The 16,325-nt window shown below is 44.3% G+C and overlaps 1 protein-coding gene across 1 annotated transcript in view; it reads right to left on the bottom strand.

Annotated features, from left to right (window-relative positions):
• Positions 1-16,325, bottom strand: part of LOC140909462 (calpain-8-like) — a 46,605-nt gene that overhangs the window by 23,622 nt on the left and 6,658 nt on the right. The window contains exons 3-7 of the mRNA XM_073338774.1: positions 7,273-7,391; positions 6,004-6,137; positions 5,487-5,655; positions 1,221-1,304; positions 352-437 (exon numbers count right to left, since the gene is read on the bottom strand). Of these exons, the coding sequence (XP_073194875.1) occupies positions 352-437; positions 1,221-1,304; positions 5,487-5,655; positions 6,004-6,137; positions 7,273-7,391 (592 nt within the window). The remainder of the gene's footprint in view (positions 1-351; positions 438-1,220; positions 1,305-5,486; positions 5,656-6,003; positions 6,138-7,272; positions 7,392-16,325) is intronic.

Below are 16,325 nucleotides of genomic sequence, written 5' to 3'. Positions count from 1 at the left end.
AAATAGAGAGCCCTGCCTAGACAGCAAATGTGAAAAATCGGGACAGGGGGTGGGGGTAACAGGAGCCTATATAAGAAAAAGACCCAAAAATCGGAACTGTCCCTATAAAATTGGGACATCTGATCACCCTAGTCCTGTCTGGGGGGAGGAGGTAAATCCCATGATGAGAACAGATCAATAGCCAGCACTGCTAATTTATGAATAATGCTTTACTTCTGACAAAGATCAATTGATTTAACACCTTTTCCAAATGTGCTGTGTGGCTTATTAACTGCAGATATTACCAATTTAATTTTTAAAAGATATTGGAACACAGTGAGGAGAGGGATGGCACAGAATATAATAACCTACTTATCACTCCAGGCTCCGGTCCACTCCACTTCACCCCAGGGATTTCTAATCCTGACTAGCTTCTCTGGGCGTCCACGGTAGTTTACCTGTAGGATCCACAGCAAGCAGAGTCTGAGCATTATGTTAATTTACTCATTATCCTGTAGTATGCGCTTTTACAGCTAGAGAAAAAAACCCACAATTTGCACTCTAGTGGGATGTCAAGAGAAAAAACCCACCAAACATCTCCCACCCCCATCATCATTTTACTCTCCCCTTCACCACCAACCCAGCACTACAAAAATAGCATTACTTACAGGCCTAATGGTGAGTCATACAATATATGGGTAACATGCAAGGATGAGCATCAGCTACAGCACAGCACAAGATCTGCATTCTCCACAGCATGTGACATTTCAGAAGATTGTACCAATTATGCTGCTGCACTAAGTTATTTAGCAGAATCTCCTCTATAATCACGGTAGCTTGTGATATGTAGGGAAAGCTTGTGAAATGTAAGGTTCAAGTGAGTTTATAATATAGTCAGTTAGTACAATGCAGGTCGCAGGCTATGCTAATTTGCTGAAGAAAACTGGTTTGAATAAGGTATCTGAGAGGTTATCACCAAGGGGAAAGATTTCAAGCTAAAGAATTATTACAGTCAATCTCTGTCTCTGTGGCTGTAAAGATATTAGCAACATTTTCATATGGGGTCAAATGTAGAGAGCCATCAGCAAGTTGTCAAAGGCCGTGTAGTATCACAAACCCAAAATTATGTTGTTTGTTAGACTGGTAAATCATTCTGTGTGATGGCAAGTTTCATCAACACTGTATAGGTCAGGTTTACCCATAGGAAACCTAATAGGTTTAGCCATTATGTATGAGCTTACCTCTTCTGCTCCAGTGAGAGAGTAAGCATGTCCCTTTACCAATTTCTTACTTGTGATAGCTTCAGTTTCAGCTGCACTGGTGATCTAGGGCAATGAAAATACTGTGATATATTGCGCGCGCACACAGTTTTAAAGACCAAATTAATGCAGTTGCAGATATCTAAATGGTATTCTAAAAAAATTCAACAATACAAACTGTGTTAAACAGAAATGGACCCTAACCCTGGAGCTCTGCTTTGTATCTCCAGAACCCCAGTTCCAAACACATCTGTGACTTGGGATGAGGGGGAGCTGAAATATGAATCCAAATTTTCTCAATTTCAAAGATTCAGGTCCAGTCCATTATAGAGAGAAGTTTCAGTTACAAACTTTTATTTGAACTGAGATCCAGAGCTCAGCTCGGCTGGTTAGAATCCAGTAAGTCAATAATAAACTCAGCCTCTGGTGAATATAAAGGGCTCAGTATGCCAAGATTCAGATATACAACACTGACCTTTTTACTGTGCAACTTTAAAAAAAAACGTTGAGGGACAAGAGGAAGAAACAAATTTGAAAGATGTGGGCTTCTTTTAACCTATCTAATGTTTTCTATAACTGCTGAGACTGCCTATTACAGATGTCGGTGATTTATAGGATTGAGAAATGGAGCCAACTCCAGGTTGTGTGTGAGGAAAAGGGTGAGTGTGGGTCTCAAATGACTGACCTAGAGTACCTCATAATAAAGTATACTTGAAAGGCACCATAGAGCGAATGTAAGATATTCTCAAAGAGTTTGAGTCTGTCACCTTCTCCCCATTTGAGTGTCTGGGGCTGTAGGCAGGCAGCATTTGAATCCGAACAGTAGTTAGAATTGCATTTTAGAAGCTGGATGAACCAGGCAAATTAGTCGTTTCTTTTCCAGTGTCAAAGGAATGTGGTCAGAGAGGAAATATCGTGAAGGAGTCTGAGCTGACATGCTGTCACTAAGTAAATCAGACTTGGGGCAGATTGCCACAACTCTATGAGGGACTCATGCCATCACCGGTACATGTGATTGGAATAACAGAGACTTGGTGGGATAACTCACATGACTGGAGTACTGTCATGGACGGATATAAACTGTTCAGGAAGGACAGGCAGGGCAGAAAAGGTGGGGGAGTTGCACTGTATGTAAGGGAGCAGTATGACTGCTCAGAGCTCAAGCATGAAACTGCAGAAAAACCTGAGTGTCTCTGGATTAAATTTAGAAGTTGAGCAACAAGGGTGATGTCATGGAGGGAGTCTGCTATAGACCACTGGACCAGGGGGATGAGGTGGACGAGGCTTTCTTCCGGCAACTCACGGAAGTTACTAGATCGCAGGCCCTGGTTCTCATGGGAGACTTCAATCACCCTGATATCTGCTGGGAGAGCAATACAGCGGTGCACAGACAACCCCGGAACTTTTTGGAAAGGGTAGGGGACAATTTCCTGGTGCAAGTGCTGGAGGAACCAACTAGGGGCAGAGCTCTTCTTGACCTGCTGCTCACAAACTGGGAAGAATTAGTAGGGGAAGCTAAAGTGGATGGGAACCTGGGAGGCAGTGACCATGAGATGGTCGAGTTCAGGATCCTGACACAGGGAAGAAAGGAGAGCAGCAGAATACGGACCCTGAACTTCAGAAAAGCAGACTTTGACTCCCTCCGGGAACTGATGGGCAGGATCCCCTGGGAGAACAACATGAGGGGGAAAGGAGTCCAGGAGAGCTGGCTGTATTTTAAAGAATCCTTATTGAGGTTACAGGGACAAACCATCCCGATGTGTAGAAAGAACAGTAAATATGGCAGGCGACCAACTTGGCTTAACAGTGAAATCCTTGCTGATCTTGAACACAAAAAAGCTTACAAGAAGTGGAAGATTGGACAAATGACCAGGGAAGAGTATAAAAATATTGCTCGGGGATGCAGGAGTGAAATCAGGAAGGCCAAATCACACCTGGAATTGCAGCTAGCAAGAGATGTTAAGAGTAACAAGAAGGGTTTCTTCAGGTATGTTAGCAACAAGAAGAAAGTCAAGGAAAGTGTGGGCCCCTTACTGAATGATGGAGGCAACCTAGTGACAAAGGATGTGGAAAAAGCTAATGTACTCAATGCTTTTTTTGCCTCTGTCTTCATGAACAAGGTCAGCTCCCAGACTGCTGCACTGGGCAGCACAGCATGGGGAGGAGGTGACCAGCTCTCTGTGGAGAAAGAAGTGGTTCGGGACTATTTAGAAAAGCTGGACAAGCACAAGTCCCTGGGGCTGGATGCGCTGCATCCAAGAGTGCTAAAGGAGTTGGCGGATGTGATTGCAGAGCCATTGGCCATTATCTTTGAAAACTCATGGCAGTCCGGGGAAGTCCCGGATGACTGGAAAAAGGCTAATGTAGTGCCCATCTTTAAAAAAGGGAAGAAGGAGGATCCTGGGAACTACAGGCCAGTCAGCCTCACCTCAGTCCCTGGAAAAATCATGGAACAGGTTCTCAAGGAATCAATTCTGAAGCACTTAGAGGAGAGGAAAGTGATCAGGAACAGTCAGCATGGATTCACCAAGGGCAAGTCATGCCTGACTAATCTAATTGCCTTCTAGGACAAGATAACTGGCTCTGTGGATGAGGGGAAAGCAGTGGACGTGTTGTTCCTTGACTTTAGCAAAGCTTTTGACACTGTCTCCCACAGTATTCTTGCCAGCAAGTTAAAGAAGTATGGGCTAGATGAATGGACTATAAGGTGGATAGAAAATTGGCTAGATTGTCGGGCTCAACAGGTAGTGATCAATGGCTCCATGTCTAGTTGGCAGCTGGTATCAAGTGGAGTGCCCCAAGGGTCGGTCCTTGGGCCAGTTTTGTTCAATATCTTCATAAATGATCTGGAGGATGGTGTGGAGTGCACCCTCAGCAAGTTTGCAGGTGACACTAAACTGGGAGGAGAGGTAGATACGCTGGAGGGTAGGGATAGGATACAGAGGGCCCTGGACAAATTGGAGGATTGGGCCAAAAGAACTCTGATGAGGTTCAACAAGGACAAGTGCAGAGTCCTGCACTTAGGACAGACGAATCCCATGCACCGCTACAGACTAGGGACTGAATGGCTCGGCAGCAATTCTGCAGAAAAGGACCTAAGGGTTACAGTGGACGAGAAGCTGGATATGAGTCAACAGTGTGCCCTTGTTGCCAAGAAGGCCAATGGCATTTTGGTAGGGGCATTGCCAGCAGATCGAGGGACGTGATCATTCCCCTCTATTCGACATTGATGAGGCCTCATCTGGAGTACTGTGTCCAGTTTTGGGCCCCACACTACAAGAAGGATGTGGAAAAATTGGAAAGAGTCCAGCAGAGGGCAACAAAAATGATTAGGGGACTGGAACACATGACTTATGGGGAGAGGCTGAGGGAACTGGGATTGTTTAGTCTGTGGAAGAGAAGAATGAGGGGGGATTTGAGAGCTGCTGTCAACTACCTGAAAGGGGGTTCCAAAGAGGATGGATCTAGACTGTTCTCAGTGGTAGCTGATGACAGAACAAGGAGTAATGGTCTCAAGTTGCAGTGGGGGAGGTTTAGGTTGGATATTAGGAAAAACTTTTTCACTAGGAAGGTGGTGAAACACTGGAATGCGTTACCTAGGGAGGTGGTGGAATCTCCTTCCTTAGAAGTGTTTAAGGTCAGGCTTGACAAAGCCCTGGCTGGGATGATTAGTTGGGCATTGGTCCTGCTTTGAGCAGGGGGTTGGACTAGATGGCCTCCTGAGGTCCCTTCCAACCCTGATATTCTATGATTCTATGTGAGGCCGTGTCAGACATCAGGGCTGAAGAGATAGTCAGGGAGTCACATTAACCTAACATTTAAGAAGTTTGTGCTGATAATAGCACTTTATACATCTCTAGCTCTTTTAATCCAAGGATCTCAATAGCCCCAAATGAATAAAACCTCTCACAATTCCTGTGAGATAGGCATGGCAGTGCTAACCTATTTTACAGATGAGTAAAATGAAATGGTAATGAGAGGAAAGTCAGAAATAGAACCCAGAAATATGATTCCTAGTTCCCAGCTCTAATTATTAGGGTCTTTCCTGAGCAGGGAGACACGATGGGTGGTTGCCCATTCAAGACCTGAACCAAAGCCCACTGAAATCAGTTGAAAGTCTCCACTGACTTCAGTGGGCATTGAAAAAGGCCCTTCCATAGTAACAATGCCTGCTGCTGACCTGAGCTTTTCCTGCTACACAGATCAGAGTTCTGATGGTGAAAGAATAAAATACTGATGGTATCTCACATCAATGGAGCAGCCAACCAATGACCCAGTTTGAAGGGCCTTCTGGATGATCTGATATAGATCTGGTGGGGCCTTCCTCAGATCGTAAGACTCAGCGATGCCTCCCGTGAAATCCTCAAACCCTTCTATACTGGAGCCTCCTGTGAGAGCCTCATATGATCCATTCAATCTATGGGGAAGAAAATAAGATAACAGAGATGCAACAAGGAGCATCTGGCCAGTTTCCACACACACCCCCACACATTTGCATTACAGAAATAATGGTGTAGAACCCAATCTGTTACTGTACACATAAAAGTGTTACTTGTGAAACTAGTAGATAAAACATCTTGGGGCAGAAGATTGGCAGTTCTCCCTGAAGTGTTTGTGGGAAACAAGAAATGGTGTGGAGAGAGGAAGGAGGAGGAATAAGAGACTGACACTAGGGCAGAATGTGTTGGGCCTGGCACCAGCATGGGTTGAGACAGTCGCATTCCTTGCACTTATTATGGCCTCTCTCAGAATTAGCCCCACTTACTTAGCATAGGCCTTCTCCAGCAGGGCACTCCAGAACTCATTGCCTTCCTCTGAGTGAAGGAAGAGCAGCTGTCCATTTTTGGTGGGCAGCCTGTCGTCAACAATAACATCCACCCACTCCCCAAACTGCCAGAACTAAGGAAAGAAAGAAAGGGTGGTTAGAGTGGTGTGCTACAGTTACCTTCCTGCTAAAAATCCTCCTGCCATTCTCTGCTTCTCACTGTCCCCTGTGCTATGGAACAGTGTCCCACTTCTTGCTGGCCATTCATCTTCTCCTCTCCATCTCCACATCCCTCATGAAAACCCACTTTGAGGAATCCTTCCGACACTGGGCTCCTCCCCATTGATTTCTCCTCAGTCTCCCGTATTTGAAAACATATCTGCATTTTGTCCCATCGATATTACGCTGCACATCATTTGGAACAGAGACCAATGTGTTTTCTATGCTCTGCTTTACTAGGTTCTGTAAGGCTTTGGTACATTTACAAGTACTATATGAAGGTTTATTAATAGGTAATGTTATTGCTGCCTTGGAAGGAACATCTAGAACATTCTCATAGTGTGGTCCATGGAGTACTTTTCGTGTTCACAAAGACCTGGCTGGCAGCTGGGATGTATTAAGGCCTAAATTTTGAAAAGTACATTAGGGTGCCTAACTTGAGGCACCCTGAAGAGGCTTCATTTTCAGAAAGTGCTGTGCACCCACCCACAGAAAAAATAAGGCCCCCTTAAAAAGTACTTCAAGTTGGGGCACCCAAAAACACTGGTCACTTTTGGAAATGTAAGCCTGTGTACTTAGCTAATATTTATTCTCTGTGTAAGTAGCTGCTGGAGTTGCCACCAGGATGTTATGTGATCACAAATGAGGGGGCAGATAGACAACCAGACAAAGTTTGGGAGGCAGGCAAATCCACAGGACAATCTCCCTGTGGAGATGAAATGTGGCCTATACTGTGAAAAAGTTGGCACCTGACCTAGAACATTCTGCTCTAGATCACAGTGTTATTAATCTGGAGTAACTTTCTTGCCACCAGTGATGCAGCACTGGGTTTACACAGGTGTAAGAGAGCAGAATTCTAGCCAACAGAGTATGTATAATTCCATTTTGTTATAGTCTATTCTCCCCCTCCCTGTCTATCTCACTTGCACACCTTAATTGCTGAATATCTAACTTGTCATCAGCAATGAGACAAGCTACATTTACCTAAATATTGGATCTTTCTTTTGTTCCTCACATCTTGATCCTGTTTGATGGATTAGCAAGAGTTACCTGGAAATGAAAGATCCCAGCGTAGTTATTCTGGAAGCTCTGATCTTTGGGAACAATTCGATACAGGATTTCTTGATCCAAGGTAAGAGATGCAATGGCTGCTAGGAGCCAGCAGTCACCTGGGAACATGCAAGTTTCAAGATAGAAATGTGCATCAATAAAATATGGCCTTGCAGTTCCTTCATTTTGTCCTACACCACTAATTGAAATACTCTTTGAATAAAATGCCAAAGTAGAGTGCCCTGTGAGATCCTATTGGAAGTCTAGTTGCTGGATTGTTTTGTTTGTTTGTTTTTAAATATATCTATTTTGCTTATTTTTCCAGGAGGGGTGGGCAGATTCTAGCTTTTGTGTTTTTAATACTGTTAGGCCCAAATCTTGATTTAAATTCTGCCAAAGTTTCCAGGGCTGATGACACTGGTGGATTTGGTGTTCCAGTCTGGGGCCTGTAGCAATGAGACAACCCACCAGCACAGCACCTCCTGCTGGACCTCCTGGGAATTAGCTCTCCAGAGCACCTTCTGCAGGCCAGTGTCTCACCTGCACTGGCCCCCATGTGCCTCCCAGACCCTGGTGTCCCTTTACCTTGGGGTGCTGCCCCCTGCAGTACCCCCATAGTCTCTGGGTCTCCCCTCCCAAGGGAACACCCATCCTCTATCCCCACCTTGCCTCAGTGGCTACTGCCAGTCACCATCTAGCCTGCGCTCACTGGGGCAGACTGCAGTGTGTAATCCAGTCATCATTGGCAAGGAGGGTTTGGGCCTGCTGCCTTTGCCTAACCATGAGCTGCACCTCTGCAACCCCAATATCTTTCCCAGCCTTTAGTAAAGCCTGCAGGCTGGAGCTCCCCCACTCCTCTAGCCTTTCCCTAGCCCTGCTCCACACCAGGTACCCATCTCCCTCAAGCTGCCAGATCCTTCTCTCTCCACTGCTAGAGAGAGACTCTCTAAGCACCTGGCTCACAGCCCTTTTATAGGGCCAGCTGTGGCCTGATTGGGGCATGGCCCCAGCTGTGGCTGTTTCCCCAATCAGCCTAAGCTTTTCTCTCACCCCCAGCCCTCTCCAAGGGCTGGCTTTTAACCCTTTCAGGGCTGAAGTGGGGTGACGGCCCTGGTACAGAACCACTTCCAAATTTTATTGGTGTTTAGACCATGTTTTTACATGCTTTTTAATGCCTTCAGGGAGCAATTTATGTGACTGAAGCAATCCAAGGTCTGGGCTTCCCACAGAATTTTAATTTCTGGATGATGGAAATACCATGGGGGGGAAAAAAACAGACTTCATGTTCTTTCATGGCCCCAAATGGCTCCCTGAGGCATTAGAAAAAGATCAGGAAAACAAATACTACTTCTGAGATATTTGCGTTGAACCCAGCCTTAGTTTCTTCATGTGGACACACATAGCAATATCATCAGTTGGTGTAAATCAGCAGCTGAGGATCTGGCCCAAATAGTCTAAACTGGTGTGTGCTTTAACATCAGAGGGCAGCAGTTAACTTCTTAAAAATTAGATAAGTGTATTCACTGTAGCAGAACGTCCAACCCAGTTCGGCAAGAGGCTGGGAGCCGCATGCCCTCGACTGTCACTAGCTTGAGATTAACCTTGAATTGGAATGAAGGTGCCCAGCACCTCCCAGCATCAGAAGCCTAATTAGGAAACTGCTGATGGTTAAACTGCTGCCCAGGAAGTTCTGAGACATGTTTGTACCAATTCCCATAGATGTGCCCATCATTTAGCGAAATGTAACTCTCAAACTAAAACATGCATAGCTCTCCTAGCATTGTAGTTCGTGTTTTAAGGCCTGGCTCTTAAAAAAAAAAAGTTAGCTGATATAAGCGGAGATGAGAAAGATCTCTCCCCACACACACACACACAATGCTGGTCCGAGGGGTAAGGAAATGCCATACTGGTGTCACCATGTTTCCAGGATACCAGCACGTACCATGAGAGTATTTCAGTACCGCTTTGCATACAGGCAGGGTCCATACACGTTGCTAGCACTGAACTGTAGTATCACACATGTTTTGCCCCACATGAGCACGGTTGAAGAAGCAGAATTAATCATGGTCCTTGTGGTAGCAGGGGGGTGTGGTAGAGGAGGGGCTCCTGATGTGGAGAGGAAAACAACAGCTTTTGAAGTGGGAATTTAAATCCTCATCTTTCTATGTATCCCAGCTACTGGCTCCCCTGCCTCCAAGTTCCTCGGCTGCTGCTGCTGGCCTGCTCTGAAGCACACAGTGCTAGTTTTGAGGAGATGGTGGAGCAGCTCTCCTGGTATTCCTGCTATAACAGCATCCAGCGGAGAACAGACACAGCCCATTGGTAAGGACGAGTTAGAGTTCTCCCCATATGTGATGTCTGGAAATGCCTTCTCTGTGTTACAGGCCAGGCTGTTGCAACTATTGAAATAGAGCCTGCCCCATTAACTACTGTGTGTCAGCAGCTGGGAATTGCTTGACCTCAAGGATGGCAACCTTGGGAATGTTTAGTCAGCACAAAACTATATAGACTCTTCAATTAAATGAGAAGCCTTCCCTGTGCTCATTCTGAGTCTTACTATAGTAATGTAAGGTCCTGTTCCCCTAGGACAGCATGCGTGCCCACAGAGTGAAGTCCTTCACAAGAATTCCCCAGGGGAAATCTCCCTCTGTCCTAGCATTTAGGCGAATGCCAGCAATTCCATCACTCAGTCATTTCTACTTCCTTCAAAGGAGGCTAGATCACAAAAATATGGGGTCTTGCACGTTGTTCCAGTTAGGAGGAAAATTTGATGATGGAGTCAGGGACTTTTGATGCATCTTGTTTATTTACAAGGAGTGTACGAAGTCCTATTTCTCTGAACAGAGGAAGAACCAAACAATAGTTTCCTTGCTCACAGCACTAAACCTCTTTTAGCCAGCACCAGACCCAGGGGGGAGGGATAGCTCAGTGGTTTGAGCATTGGCCTGCAAAACCCAGGGATATAAATTCTATCCCTGAGGGGGACATTTAGGGATCTGGGGCAAAAATTGGGGAGTGATCCTGCTTTGAGCAGGGGGTTGGACTAGATGACCTCCTGAGGTCCCTTCCAATCCAGAGATTGGAAACTTAACTGTTTCTACTATCTTAAATGAAGGGCAGTAGTTACACCCACCAGCATGCGTCATGAGCTTTAATCCAAACTATAACTATATTTTAGATAGACATTAAGGGCTGGTCTATCCACCCACAACTCACACCAAAAGAACTACAGTGCTTTTAAGTGGCACCATTTGTTATTTTGGCACAAGTCTATGTGTGGATATTCTTATTTCAGAATAGAACACTCCTATTTAAAATGAAACTGTGTGATATCCACGCACAGCCTGGCACTGAAATAACAAAAAATGCGAATCAAACCCCATTTAGTTATTTTGGTACAAGTCTGTGGATAGATCAGCCCTCAGTCAGGTATTCTTAAATAAGGAATCATGGTTCAACACTGACCTTAATGCTGCACGTCAGACCCTTCTCACCGTGCAGGGTCCTACAGACTTGAATGTGGCTCAATGAGGGTGCTGGAATTAGCGATGTCAAGGCATTTTCAGGATTGGGCCTAATTAGATTAAAGAGCTAGGCTTACTTAGAATGTAAGCTTTGGGGGCAGGGACCATCTCTGTTTGTACAGTGCCTACAATAGGGTCCTGGTCTTGACTGGGGCTGTTATGCACCACTGCAATAACAATAATAATACACGGATAAAGAAAAGGAGGACTTGTGGCACCTTAGAGACTAACAAATTTATTTGAGCATAAGCTTTCGTGAGCTACAGCTCACTTCATCGGATGCATGCAGTGGAAAATACAGTGGGGAGATTTTATATACACAGAGAACATGAAACAATGGGTGTTAACATACACACTGTAATGAGAGTGATCAGGTAAGGTGAGCTATTACCAGCAGGAGAGAAAACACACACACACACACACTCACATCCCTTTTGTAGTGATAATCAAGGTGAGCCATTTCCAGCAGTTGACAAGAACGTCTGAGGAACAGTGGAGGGGGGGAGGAATAAACATGGGGAAATAGTTTTACTTTGTGTAATGACACATCCACTCCCAGTCTTTATTCAAGCCTAATGTCATGGTGTCCAGTTTGCAAATTAATTCCAATTCAGCAGTTTCTCATTGGAGTCTGTTTTTGAAGTTTTTTTGTTGAAGAATTGCGACTTTTAGGTCTGTGATCAAGTGACCAGACAGATTAAAGTGTTCTCCGACTGGTTTTTGAATGTTATAATTCTTGACGTCTGATTTGTGTCCATTTATTCTTTTACGTAGAGACTGTCCAGTTTGACCAGTGTACATGGCAGAGGGGCATTGCTGGCACATGATGGCATATATCACATTGGTAGATGTGCAGGTGAACGAGCCTCTGATAGTGTGGCTGATGTGATTAGGCCCTATGATGGTGTCCCCTGAATAGATATGTGGACACAGTTGGCAACGGGCTTTGTTGCAAGGGTAGGTTCCTGGGTTAGTGTTTTTGGTGTGTGGTGTGTGGTTGCTGGTGAGTATTTGCTTCAGGTTGGGGGGCTGTCTGTAAGCAAGGACTGGTCTGTCTCCCAAGAGCTGTGAGAGTGGTGGGTTGTCCTTCAGGATAGGTTGTAGATCCTTGATGATTCAATGGAGAGGTTTTAGTTGGGGGCTGAAGGTGATAGCTAGTGGCATTCTGTTATTTTCTTTGTTGGGCCTGTCCTGTAGTAGGTAACTTCTGGGTACTCTTCTGGCTCTGTCAGTCTGTTTCTACACTTCAGCAGGTGGGTATTGTAGTTGTAAGAACACTTGGTAGAGATCTTGTCGGTGTTTGTCTCTGTCTGAGGGATTGGCACAAATGCAGTTGTATCGTAGAGCTTGGCTGTAGACAATGGACTGTGTGGTGTGGTCTGGATGAAAGTTGGAGGCATAAGTATAGCAGTAAGTATAGCGGTCAGTAGGTTTCCGGTATAGGGCGGTGTTTATGTGACCATCACTTATTAGCCCTGTAGTGTCCAGGAGGTGGATCTCTTGTGTGGACTGGTCCAGGCTGAGGTTGATGGTTGAACAGCTTAATGGACTAAATCAGGGGGCCCAGATAATCTTCATCCAAGAATATTAAAGGAATTGGCCCATGAAATTGCAAGCCCATTAGCAAGACTTTTTAATGAATCCGTAAACTCAGGGGTTGTACCGTACAACTGGAGAATTGCTAACATAGTTCCTATTTTTAAGAAAGGGAAAAAACATGAGCCGGGTAACTACAGGCCTGTTAGTTTGACATCTGTAGTATGCAAGGTCTTGGAAAAAATTTTGAAGGAGAAAGTAGTTAAAGACATTGAGATCAATGGTAATTGGGACAAAATACAACATGGTTTTACAAAAGGTAGATCATGTCAAACCAACCTGATCTCCTTCTTTGAGAAGGTAACAGATTTTTTAGACAAAGGAAACACAGTGGATCTAATTTACCTTGATTTCAGTAAGGCATCTGATATGGTTCCACATGGAGAATTATTAGCTAAATTGGAAAAGATGGGGATCAATATGAAAATTGAAAGGTGGATAAGGAACTGGTTAAAGGGGAGACTACAGCGGGTCACACTGAAAGGTGAACTGTCAGACTGGAAGGAAGTTACTAGTGGAGTTTCTCAGGGATCGGTATGAGGACCAATCTTTTTATTACTGACCTTGGCACAAAAAGCGGGAATGTGCTAATAAAGTTTGCAGATGACACAAAGCTGGGAGGTATTGCCAATACAGAGAAGGACCGGGATATCATACAGGAGGATCTGGATGACCTTGTAAACTGGAGTAATAGTAATAGGATGATAGTGAAAAGTGCAAGGTCATGCATTTAGGGATTAATAACAAGAATTTCTGTTATAAACTGGGGATGCATCACTTGGAAATAACAGAGGGGGAGAAGGACCTCGGAGTATTGGTTGATCACAGGATGACTATGAGCCGTCAATGTGATATGGCCGTGAGAAAAAAGCTAATGCGGTCTTGGGATGCATCAGGCGAGGTATTTCCAGTAGAGATAAGGAGGTGTTAGTACCGTTATACAAGGCACTGGTGAGACCATTGTTCCCTCTAAACTGTGTATGTGTGCGCACGCACACAGATCTAAACCCCGTGCACACGGCAAAATGCCGCACGCACAAAAATTTGCACAGAAGCACAATTCGCACAGAAGAAATTATTTGCGCACACGGCCTGTCAAAAATTAGAGGGAACATTGGGTGAGACCTCATCTGGTATATTGTGTGCAGTTCTGGTCTCCCATGTTTAAGAAGGATGAATTCAAACTGGAACAGGTACAGAGAAGGACTACTAGGATGATCTGAGGAATGGAAAACCTGTCTTATGAAAGGAGACTCAAAGAGCTTGGCTTGTTTAGCCTAACCAAAAGAAGGCGGAGAGGAGATATGACTGCTCTCTATAAATATACCAGGGAGGGAGAAGAATTATTTAAGCTCAGTACCAATTTGGACACAAGAACAAATGGACATCAACTGGCCATCAGGAAGTTTAGACTTGAAATTAGACAAAGGTTTCTAACCATCAGTGGAGTGAAGTTCTGGAACAGCCTTCCAAGGGAAGCAGTGGGGGCAAAAGACATATCTGGCTTCAAGACTAAGCTTGATAAGTTTATGGAGGGGATGATATGACGGGATAGCCTAATTTTGGCAATTAATTGATCTTCGACTATTAGTGATAGATTTGCCCAATGGCCTGTGATGGGATGTTCGATGGGGTGGGATCTGAGTTACTACAGAGAATTCTTTTCAGGGTGTCTGGCTGGTGAGTCTTACCCATATGCTCAGGGTTTAGCTGATTGCCATATTTGGGGTCAGGAAGGAATTTTCCTCCAGGGCAGATTGGCAGAGGCCCTGGGGGTTTTTCGCCTTCCTGTTCAGCGTGGGGCACGGGTCACTTGCTGGAGGATTCTCTGCACCTTGAAGTCTTTAAACCACGATTTGAGGACTTCAACAGCTCAGACATAAGTTAGGGGTTTGTTACAGGAGTTTGTGATGCAGGCAATATGCAATTTTTTTTACTTGTGAAGTGAGCAAATTGATATCTCAAATTGTAAGAAGAAATAAACATGAAATCCCACAATGTCATTTTTAGAATTACTTTATTGACTACACCCTTCATTTAAAACAAATTGTTCCTTCTTCACAACTGTACCGTGCTAACTGATGTTCTCTTTGAGTAATGCTATCAGCTTCCTGGTTTGATAAAATAATCTCAGTGAATGCTAAATCTGTGGTAATCTTTGTGGCACCTTAGAGACTAACAACTTTATTTGGGCATAAGCTTTCGTGGGCTAAAACCCACTTCATCAGATGCATGGAGTGGAAAATACAGTAGAGAGGTATAAATACACAGCATATGAAAAGATGGGAGTTGCCTTACCAAGTGGAGGGGGTCAGTGCTAATGAGCTAATTCAATTAAGGTGGAAGTGGGCTATTCTCAACAGTTGACAAGAAGAGGTGGAAATCACTTTTGTAGTGCTAATGAGGCCAATGTAATGAAGGTGACCCATTTCAAACAGTTAACAAGAAGGTGTGAGTATCAGCAGTGGGGAATTAGTTTTTGTAGTGACCCATCCACTCCCAAACTGGACACCATCAAATTAGGCCTGAATAAAGACTTGTTTTTGCTGATACAGACTAACACAGCTACCACTCTGAAACCTGTGGTAATCTTGGAACTCTGACTCAGATTCCTGTATAATTATATGATATTTGCTCACCTGTGCTGCACTCATGGTGACTATAAAATAAAATCCACAAGAAATATTTACTTAGAGTCACACAGAGGCTTCTTTCGTTAATGCTAAAAGTGTCTAAACTGGTAAGAATTTAATTCTCTAGTCTTAGAGATGGACCCAAACTGAAAGCCCAGATTGGAGAGAGAGAGAAAGAAACTCCCCAAATTTAGAATTTTTGAAACCCAGGTCTGAATTTTGCAGCTCAGAGGCATCTCTGTATTAAACTTTTCCTGCTATTTCAGCAAGCCCTTAAGCTCAGAATAGATCCCAGGCAAAATGCTCTCACTCTCTTCGTTCCCAGCCTGTGATCCCTTCCTTCAACATCTGCCCTCTACCCAGACTTGACTCTCAGTTCTACCCTTCACTGCCAGCACTTGCCATGGAGCTCACAGCACACAGACTAGACTACCCGACTTCCGCAGTGCAGTGGATTACAATACATTAGATCAACAAGTTTATTACTTTTAAAGGAGGCCTGTTAAAGTTTTATACTAAAATGAGTTAAACTCTACAATTGTGTGTTAAATGCTGCAAATAGAAGAGGTGCAAAGGTACATTCAACAAAGAAATAGGCTTTTAGGTTCCTCAAAGTCTATCTAGTTGGCCTCAGATCCCCTGATCCCCAGAATGCATCAGTCTGTGATATAGCAGCTATCAGAAACCACACAGCCTATGGAGATAGGCTTTATGAGGGTTATAAACATATTATACAGTGAAACCTGTCACAGAAACCACTAGTATTAAGCAAACTCCTGTGTTAAGAGGCCAAAAAGAATCCCCAAATATACGGAGTACAGTTCAGATCCACCGTTATTAGAAGACATCTCTCCCAGCTAGGTTTTTGCCTGAATGAGCACTTTATCTATGCATATATAATCGCTACACATAGAGAGAAAGTGTGCATGGGACAGATCTTCAGCTGGTGTAAACAGGCATAGCTCTATTGGCTTCAATGAAGCTACACCCATGTACACGGGCAGAGGATCTGGCCCTCTGTTTCTGACGTGTGTACAGTGCTTCAGGAGCCTTCAGGATGAACGGCACTTTACACATGCAAATGGCATGGATCTGGAAAGCTATTTTAAGTGTATTTTTTCATCCCAGTGGATGTAAAATACTATTTATTTTTCAAAAATAAATCTCTGCCACTTGCTATTTGAGGCCTTCAGCAAATAATGTTGGGGTTAACTTATTTGGATAGCTATAAGGAAACTTCAGAGGTCACCTTTAAATAATAGAGTGTGTGTGACTCTGCATTTTAAGTTGTAACGAGGCC

This window comes from Lepidochelys kempii, chromosome 3 (assembly GCF_965140265.1).
Source record: "Lepidochelys kempii isolate rLepKem1 chromosome 3, rLepKem1.hap2, whole genome shotgun sequence".
In the NCBI taxonomy this organism is placed as follows: Eukaryota; Metazoa; Chordata; order Testudines; family Cheloniidae; genus Lepidochelys; species Lepidochelys kempii.
This window is presented reverse-complemented; position numbering and strand designations above follow the sequence as displayed.